The 9449-nt window shown below is 41.4% G+C and overlaps 1 protein-coding gene across 1 annotated transcript; it reads right to left on the reverse strand.

The window, feature by feature from the left end:
- Positions 1-6132: 6132 nt before the first annotated feature.
- Positions 6133-9152, reverse strand: LOC137946896 (jacalin-related lectin 3-like). The gene is made up of 7 exons (XM_068793179.1): positions 9093-9152; positions 8225-8443; positions 7698-8132; positions 7358-7606; positions 6963-7271; positions 6667-6888; positions 6133-6568 (listed from the first exon to the last, which is right to left on the reverse strand). The coding sequence occupies exons 1-7, from the start codon at positions 9150-9152 to the stop codon at positions 6272-6274; spliced, it is 1791 nt and encodes a 596-aa protein (XP_068649280.1). The 3' UTR covers positions 6133-6271.
- Positions 9153-9449: the final 297 nt, after the last annotated feature.

The raw sequence follows: 9449 nt of genomic DNA on the forward strand, positions 1-9449 counted from the left end.
GTATACGGAATCTTCCTTTATGGCCGCTGTTCAGTTCCAGCATATATTAATTCTTGTCTGCTTTTTAATCTATCGATGGGAATGTGTCTCACCTTTGATTATTTTTTATTGCATGTATTACTCTTGATGATTATGGCGCATAGATAAATCATGGTTTCTTGTTTCTCCTTGCTTTCTGGCTTGGATTCGTCGAGTCACCAGAGGTTCCGGCCGATGAAAGTACTCCACGCGAACCGCCTGTTTGATTTTTTGTCTGAGAAAGTATAAAGTAAGTGGGTCATTGAATTCAAAGTAGGAATTAATAATGGACATGTAGTTGAAATATTTGATCTGAGAAATCCGGTGACTGTGGGTGATCAGTGATAGGAGCGAGCTGGTTTTATCGTATTCCACCATCAAATCTTTCACTGTTGCTGCATGAAGATGATGGGGAAAATCCAAGCATGCATGGAAGCCTAACTCTTGACTAGAATAAAAAGTGCAGCATTCAATATAAATTTTCTTCATGAACCTCTCTGATTGGTCTGGACAAGCCAGCGAAGATCTGGATGGGAAGCAGGGAGGAGCTTGTCTTCCCTGTCCGAATTTCCTCTTTGTCGGAGTAGAGGCATCTGTCCTGCACTTTCTTTCACAGGAAAATGACACAAAACAACAGAGACCCTCAATTGGCAGGAATTCTTGCCGGAAATGGACCAGATGAAGTAAAAGGAGCATTTCATCCAGTAATTCATGTCTACCCTTGTGTTTCCACAATCTCTTTCTCTCTCTCTCTCTCTCTCTCCCTCTCAAACGAAAGATGAGGCCAAGCGAGTTGACAAGAGGAAGTAATTCCGGAATGAAATGCCATGCTTGTTACAGGGAGAACAAATTTGGATGGATTGATGAATTCTTGTTTTGATACTTGGAAAAAAGAGAGCTCTGTAAGTGTTGATGGAGTAAAATGTTGAGCAATCGATGGGAAGTAGGAACAGAAACCCAAGACCCTTCCCTCAATGTGGTCCCAAAGCGCGCCGCCCCGGTCATGTAAACATTTGAAAAACAATTTTCAGGTGAGGCTTCCAAGCAACAATTATTGCTTCAGCTCTCCAATTTTAATGTTTTGCCTGGTTCATGTTCTGCCCGCGAATTTTATTGTTTTATGGGTAAAAACTCTTTAACATAATGGTTGTTCCTAGTATTGCTTCATATAAATATAATTATCATACCTAACCTCAGAATTCCGGCTACCTAAAACTGCTCAATTCTGAAGACTTAATGGTTACACTGACATTATTGACTATGGAAATTCTTTAGATTCACATTGTCCAACTGCTCTTTTCTCTCATCTTTTTCATTGTCTTTATCATCTATCTCTTTTCCTTACTCCTCAAATTTGTCATCTACCTCGCTTTTTCTTCTTTGTCTTCATTCTCAACCCTCCAAATTGGCACAACTATACATTTTAGAGGAACTTCAAATTCTATTGGGAGGCCTTTGTTTGATCAATGGTGGTTATTTTTTGTTCTAAGAAATCGAATACATGTTTCATAATCCCTAATTACACCTCTAACTATGACTCCCAGATCACATCCAACTTCTTTGTTCATTTGAATTCGTGATTCCACCTTGCCATTTTGGGTATTGTTTATAGAATTGTATGTTAGCAACATTTCCATTCACCCCCCCCCCCCCCAATATTCCATCAATATAATTTATTCACATGCATATACCAAGCTTTGTTCCCAAAGTAGGTGAATGCTAGTAAAAAATAATAATATAATATAACTCTTAAATGAGTGGTTACAATCCATGCAAATAATTTAAATGAAAAGCTGATGATAAGCTTTTATGAATTTTTTTTATTAGACTACAATGAATGTCAATTTGGTGAGATGAAGGTGGAGATCAATCAACTCTATCTTCTCAAACCAAAAGAACTCTCTAATCCTCCTAGCACTATCAACAGCTTAAACTAAAGTTCGATTGAGAAAAATAAATTTCGCAAGAAGACAATACCAAATTATATTATTGGCAAAGGCATGTGTTCTCCTAGTGTATGGATAGTTTGAGCAAGGATGATGTAGAGAATGGTCCTTATCAAATAACAATGACAAAATAGCAATAGGTTCAAACTTCAATTTCTTCTTCCATTCTTCAAGGAAAAGAAAAAGGCTGAACATGGTTCATACAAGTAATTACCTTCAAAAGTCAAAGCCAAATAAAACCATATCTTTTATTAAACTGAACACGTTTATGTATTAAACCTAACCTAGATTAGGGTATGGGTATCGTATGGGGAAAGTACTCAAAGTTCAACATTGTCATGGTTGTCTATACGATACGTTACCCTTGGTTAGGTTATGAACTGGGACAGAGTTGCCATAAACACTAGAGAGAAGAAAAACTAATTGATGACTGGTACTTCTTCGAAAGAGATGATACTTCAGCAACGCATGTGAATGGAATCAGCTTTAATTTGGGAGGGCCCGCTACAGAGGGATTGTTTTATCTCCTCTGCATGCAAAAGAGAAGATTGGATTAAATTAACGAGTGCAGTATTTACAGGTGAAACAGTGCAAAAATGTAACGAAAGCAGATATAAATAAGAAAAAGAGTGAGCAAGGGACCACTCAAAAGCAGTGAAAAGCACTCAAAAATGTCTTTTAAAACTTTCTCTATTTGCCTCAAAGTTGAAAGATATAAAAGCCATGAAACAAAAGAAAGAAAAAGCACTGGATGGGAAAAGCTTGCGGTTTCTGCCTTTGCTTTCCCTTTTACATGAACTCGCCACACCAACTGAGCCCACCGAACCCCATCTTTAGAGACAAAACCCCAAACCAATTAGTCTATGCCCCCTCCTGCACTTGAGATTGGAGCTCTGCATCTGCATGGCAAGGCATTAATAGCTATTTTTTTCCAATCTGGCTAAGGTGGTTTGTTGCTTTTTTAATTATTGACGAAACTTCTTTCTCAGTTTATTTTATCCGTGAACGTAGCTGGCAAGTGGCACAGCAGTGTCGTAATGAAGTTCGAAAAAGAAAAAGCAGAAGAAGAACAAAATGAGAACAAAGTGAGCAAAGTGTTGTGTTTCTGTTAATTGAGTTGGAGAAACAGGAGGAGACGAGCAGCTTTTGGATTATTTGACCTACGGAAACTGGGCATGAATATTGGGTACAGACAAGACAACGTAAATGGAAGCTAGGTTCTCCATGGTGGCTGGAGACAGAGTTGTCATCGACATATTTTAATGTTGCAGTAGATGACCCGTCTTTCAGGCTTGATCTCATCCATGTCATGATCTGTTGCCCATTAGTGCGATGAACCAGAGAGGTAAGCAAGGTGATATGCTGCATGTAGTTGTGATGACACAAAGGATGTACCTGCTACATGTCTGCCCTACATTGATTGCCTGCGGCAACTGTAATGTGTAGGCAAAACCCTAACGATTTGTTTCAGCCTTTCAGCCTTTGTCTTAGATCGATTAGACTCGATGACGACGGTATCGACGTTTCCTTCCCAATTATGTTCTTATAATGGGCATCTTTGCGTGGCAGACTGTTCATAAATTATAAAAACACGAACAATACCCCCTAGGCTCCATTATTCATTTCCCTTTTCGTTGATTTCTGTTTCAGGAGTTCTTCTTCTGTCAATTTATAACTTATTTTCAGTCTGATGCATGGGAATAGGAGTTGTTCATTACAGACGGAAAATATCATAGGGATTTCAATCTAGCAAGTTAGTTAAGAGGTGGGTTATGATTTAGTGGGATGGATAATGCATTATCCAAATCCCAGATTAAAATAAAGAAGGGTTTGCAGGGTGAAACAGATTGATATCTATACGCAGATGAGTGTGGTGACAAAGGTGGAATGTCACGATCAGGACGAGGCTTTTATGTTATGCCTCGAACCTCCATTATGTCCCGAACCTCCATTATGTCCCCAAATCTAAAACACCAGCCCTAATTATTGACTTCATGTGCAGAGACAAGTTAATAAACTCTTCCTTGCCTTAATAGATATTGTTGTGTTAAAAGCAGTCTTACATAATCCACGATTGGAAAGATTCTAGCCAAAATATATTTGAACTTGAACCAACTTTAACAACATGATATCAGAATAGAAACTTGTACATGGCCTCTCTATAAACAAAGAATAAAGAAGAAACCAATTGGATTTTTTAACAATAAAGCTTTGTTAGTAACGATTTCCTCTGTTTTATTTTTCAGAGGAAGAAGAAGAAGAATGTTGGAAATATCCCGCCGCCTGTCTATAATATCCACGTTGCGCCTTCTCTAACAGGTCGATCTTTTAGATAATATGGTATCAGTGCAGGTCAGTCATGTGTTTGAATCCTCCCGCTACCCTCGTATCGGTTGTCGAATATGATCCCCCCACGGGTTAACATGGTCCCCGGTGTTGTGGGCGTCGCACGGGTGGGAGAGTGTTGGAAATATCCTGCCGCCTGTTTATAATATCCGCGTTGCGTCTTTTCTAATAGGTCGATCTTTTAGAACAACTGTTTCTAATAAAGAAACTAAAAAAAAAAAAAAAAGAATGTACTCAACCCTGAATAAGTTAAGAGAGAGGATAAGGAGGAGTGTGCTGAGACCATAAAAGAAAACAAAGTGAAGAGTGAGGCTGTCCATAAATTTAGAAACAAGTGAAGTCAATTATTGTGCTCCCACCGAATAATAGGTAATGATTTTGTGCCCCAAAAGGTAAAGACACACCCACTTGGGTTCCACCCTGGGTGCGATTTAAGAAGCTGTTTGTGTTAAAAAAAACGGGAATATGTAAGCACAGGGGGACCCGAATAGGGTTAGGTCTTGTTTGGCTTCTCAAAAGCTGAGATGTTGGAAGGCTTTGATCTTTGATGTGAGTTGGGAGTTAGGACAAAGTGAACTACAGCTTCATTTTGTGGCCCAAAAGATAGACGTTTCATGGTAACTTAACCAAGCCTCCATGATTCATCAGCAGCAGCTGAAGTAAGATGCCACTCTTTTTAAGGATTTAATGGAATGAAAAACTCAAGATATACTCCTCATCTGTTCAGTTCTTTCTTCGCTTTGTAGATAAGAATTGCTTAGCGGGTTTTCTTTCCTACCTTTTGTGATTAAATCCATCACAATCCAGCAAAGGAAAGAGGAGTTACTGGTTCATCGTTTCAGTTAAGGAGAGACGAATGGGTGAGAGTGGGAGAAATTAAAAACGGAAGTGATTAAATGAGAGGGATGTGGACTTGGATGAATGTCTGGTCTATTTGTCAGCCAATTGGATGGATGTTGCTACAAATTTTTATGAGCTGGGACTCGTCTGTCTGCGTCGGGAAGATGGGTTGTTTTCAACGCATGAGACATGTTTGGTGATGGCCAAGGCCATTGAAGGCCCGAACCACCGGCAGGCCATGCAACTTGTTCGACGAAATCGAATCTCATATGCCCTTTGTTTTAATGCCAATGTGTGGTTACAATAACAGCTAATGGCCTAATCCATCTCTAGCTGTCCATCCTTGTCTTATCGGTTTCCCATCGCTTCCCAGATCAAGAAAGTGGAAGGAAACACAGTAGCAGCAGGCACGCAGGAGAAGGGAGGAGACGAACCAGAAGGGGAAACCCATCCGCTTGAGCTGGATCCCAACGATATGTACACAAGTTTGAATCACCGCTGGGACGAACCATGCTCTAGCTGGAAATCAATTGGGGGAAAAACCAGTCCAATTACTGGAAGCCCCGTTCATTGTTCTCAGCCATTTTATTAACAGATCGGTTCTATTTAGTTTTGAATGTACATCGTTTGTTATCACCATGAATAGTTAGATTTGTAAAGAGAACTTTGATTAGCCATGCAATAGGTCAAAAAGATGGGATTCATGCTACCCTTCTAGGTTCCCACCCATCAAATTCTTCTGTATCCAGTTGTGATTTAGGTTTCCTACATTATGTCTTGGTTTGCTCTGTTTGATTCGCATACGATTTCTGTTTGTTTTTTTTTTTCATACAAAGCATGAGCCCATTTTTAAGTCTTGATTCAACAGGTCTTACAAAAAAAGACGTCCATTTAGAAGAATGGATATGACCAGATCTGAACTCATTTTCAGTAGTTATTCCTTGAGCCACATTTCAGCATAATATGGAATCAAGATGATCCTTTCAGGCGCGACTTAGCTGGGCTTCGTCTCTAATAACCGATTCAGAGGCCCAGGATCTTTTTTCATAACCCTGACCAGATATTAAACACAGACGCGTTCCAATCTTTCCTTATTCCATAGGTCAAGCAAATACGCAGGTCTAGCCAAAAAATAAGGAAATCTTCTTCATGGCAGGTTTGCCTTCCCCTAACCAGTGTTGCATGTGGACTCCAATGGCGTCTAAATACAGGCTACACCTCCCATGGAATCCAACCACCTTCCCCTGAGTCGTGGTAGAAGTGAAGAAGGTGCCTACCTCCTCTCCATATGGCCCGTATTTTCCTCTGCTTGTGTGGAACGTCAGAGACTTGATTACTTTGTGCGTCTCCACTCTATCCACGGATCCGTAATAGCCACAGATACAGTTCAGGATCTCATTTGGGTACTCGAATCTGATCTGCGATAATCACAAAAAAAAAAAACAAGATTTTTGGGTACTGTTCAAGAGCACGAAAGAAGGATTTGCCGGAAAAAAGTTTAATTTGAAATGGATACCCTATGCGTGGCCTCTCCTGTGCCGCTTCCATACATTGCAGACTTGATAATTTGCCCAATTTTGTCATACTCTATCTGTATTGATGTTATCCCTTCCCTTGATCTTGTCAGAAAAATCTGTCTCACCCCGTTATAGACTCCATCATCCCAAGGTCTCCCTCCTGCCCCGCCCCATGGTCCTGGTCCAGAAGGGATTGGTTCCTTCACCACACCATGACTGATCTGAAAAAACCATGAAAAGGGATAGTTTAAGAGTCACGAGGTCGGCTGATTGAAGGTAATAAGCATATGAGCACCTCAGCTAGAGTGGCATCAGCCCAGGAGACTGGTGCAGGAGGAGGAGGCTGTGGCAGGGTTAGTTTTCCTTCGAGAACATGAACTCCGATGCTGTCTATATACCATCCTTTCCTCCCATGGAACCCTACAATCATCCCTTCGCATTTGCTGGAAGAGAAGAAAGTTCCCTGTTCCTCTCCGTAAGGCCCATACTTCCTCTTCGTGGTGTGAAACGTCAGGCTTTTTACTGCAGTCGGTCCCATGAAGAGTGTAGTTCCGTAATAGCCTGTTATGTGCGTCAAGATCTCGTAAGGGTAATCGAACATTATCTGCGACAGGAAGAAGTCACCTTTATTTTTAGAAAAAAGAAGATGCTCCTCAGAAAGTGAGCCAACAAGGAATACGAAATGCAAACCTTGTCTGTTTTAATACCGCCAGCTCCGCCATGTTTCCAGCTCCCTAAGGCTATCCCGCTCTTGTCATACACCACTTTAATGGAGGTTATACCTGCGTTGCGGGTCAGGGTGATCTGACGAACGCCTGTGTAGGCTCCATCGTCGAAGACCGATCCTCCACTGCCTCCCCAAGGTCCATATTTAACAGGCCCTCCAGGAGTTGAGTTGGTTGGGTAGTTAGCTTCCGTCGGCTTCTGTACAACGAGCAACTTTCCAATCCGTGAACGCCTGGTGGAAGATAATGAATGCTTCCTTTTAGAGGCGAAAGTCAGAAGAACGACTTACCTTGGTCTTTGACACAGAGTCGCTCAGGCCTTCACTATCAGAAGAAGAAGAGGACGATTGCCTTGACGAGCCCCTCGGACGGATTTTGCTGTCCTCCTTCTCTCTCACGGCGACCACTATGTCGTTGCCGTTGCCCGCAGATCCTCGGACGATGTTGTAGCCGATCTTGTTCATCGCCCCTGACGGGACTATCGGGCTTGGCTTGTTGAGGGGCTTGATGTGAACTCCGACGCTGTCGAGATACCAACCGCAGCGGCCATGAAATCCTACGATCATTCCTCCGGTTACCGGCAGTGAGAAATGCAATCCTTGCTGGAATCCAAATGGTCCATACTTTCTCTTGTTGCTTTCGAAGGTGAGGGATCGAACCATGAAGGGGCCTCGGCTTGTTATTGAGCCGTAGAACCCATTGATTGAAAGGAGTATCTCATCTGGGTAGTCAAGCATAACCTGCTTCGAGGTGGATATGAAAAAGATGAATTAGTGAATGAAATCGATTTCACGATCTTAATTACTTGTGGTGAACAAAAGCAAAGGTTGACCTTATCGGTTCTGGTACCACCAGTGCCGCCATGCCTTTCCGACCAGACGGAGGCGCCCTTCTTGTCGTGATACTCGATCAGCAATGAGTCAATGGCTGCTCCATGAGACACCACCAGTTGCCTGATCGTCGTGTAGAGCCCGTCGTCGAACGGACTTCCCCCGCCGCCTCCCCACGGCCCGACCGTCACGACTTTCTTCTTGTCATTCCCATTGAAGTCCTGTTACACACCATTAATTCGTCATGTCAATCCAAAACAGACGTAAACCTATCGGGATTAAACAACATAAGTGCTTGCAGAGTTGTAGGTATGTCACTACCATTTTTGCAGCAAAATAAGGTCGAGAAATTAAAGGTTACGAAGCTAGAGAAGATGAAGTGTGCTCTGAAAATTAGTGAGAGACATCGACATGCCTTTAAAGGAGTCCATGGCGAGAGACCCTTGGAGAATCCATTAAACGGAGCAGTGGGGAATTAGATTCCATGTGAACTTTCTATTCTCCTTTTTTTTTATTTCTTATCAATTGATGACTGATGAAGGTAGAAATACCATTATATGGTAGATTAGCTTTGTCAGTCTCATTTTCCTGATCATTCTTGGAAAATACCGAGCGTCCATGCAAAATTAACGCTACCTCCTCAAGCTGGACAACGTAATAGAACTTCTTTCTGGAAGATTAGGAGGTTCTCTTGTGTTGAGAGGACACTCCGAGTTTCCATTGACAGGGTTGGTTGTCTTGCACCACACCTTATCCACAGTTAAATATGGATCAGAATGGAGATGCGTGCTTGCAGAGAGCAGGAAACGAAGTGAAAACTATGTAATAATCCACATGTATATAGAATTATATCAGTAAGCGTAAGAATACTTTGAGAAACATATCTTGGAGATGAAGATTTGAGAAATCATATGCTCTATCTCTGGCCATGATTGAGTTGCTTTTCAATTTCTTTACACAACTTCTTTTCTGCTTTGATATCGAAAGAGTCTGTTTAATGTCCGTTGAGGTCCAATCGCCTTCTAATTGGATTATGCTTTAAATCACATATAATTAAGTAAGAAGTTGTTACATATTAAATGACACTTCAATATGAAGTGTAGGGGAAGCCTTGCTATGAAGTCTCCTGGGTACCAGTCCATTCTAAAAGATGGTCAAAAGGCCCCACTTAGATATGCATCTTTACTTTCAATCTCAAGCACTTTTTTTTTTTTTTTTTTTTTGCAG

The sequence above is a fragment of the Aristolochia californica genome, unplaced genomic scaffold (genome assembly GCF_029961685.1).
Source record: "Aristolochia californica isolate CCGP_79_NKW_82.1479 unplaced genomic scaffold, dmAriCali1.0.hap1 SCAF_12, whole genome shotgun sequence".
NCBI lineage: Eukaryota > Viridiplantae > Streptophyta > Magnoliopsida > Piperales > Aristolochiaceae > Aristolochia > Aristolochia californica.

Excerpts from the sequence above, each read along its gene's own strand:
- LOC137946896 (XM_068793179.1), bottom strand. The coding sequence starts at position 9,152 with ATGGCCAGAGATAGAGCATATGATTTCTCAAATCTTCATCTCCAAGAT. Across the intron at positions 7,607-7,697 it reads GTGAAGGCCTGAGCGACTCT|TTGCTCGTTGTACAGAAGCC; the intron begins GTGTCAAAGACC and ends CGGATTGGAAAG. Across the intron at positions 7,272-7,357 it reads GCGGTATTAAAACAGACAAG|ATAATGTTCGATTACCCTTA; the intron begins GTTTGCATTTCG and ends TTCCTGTCGCAG.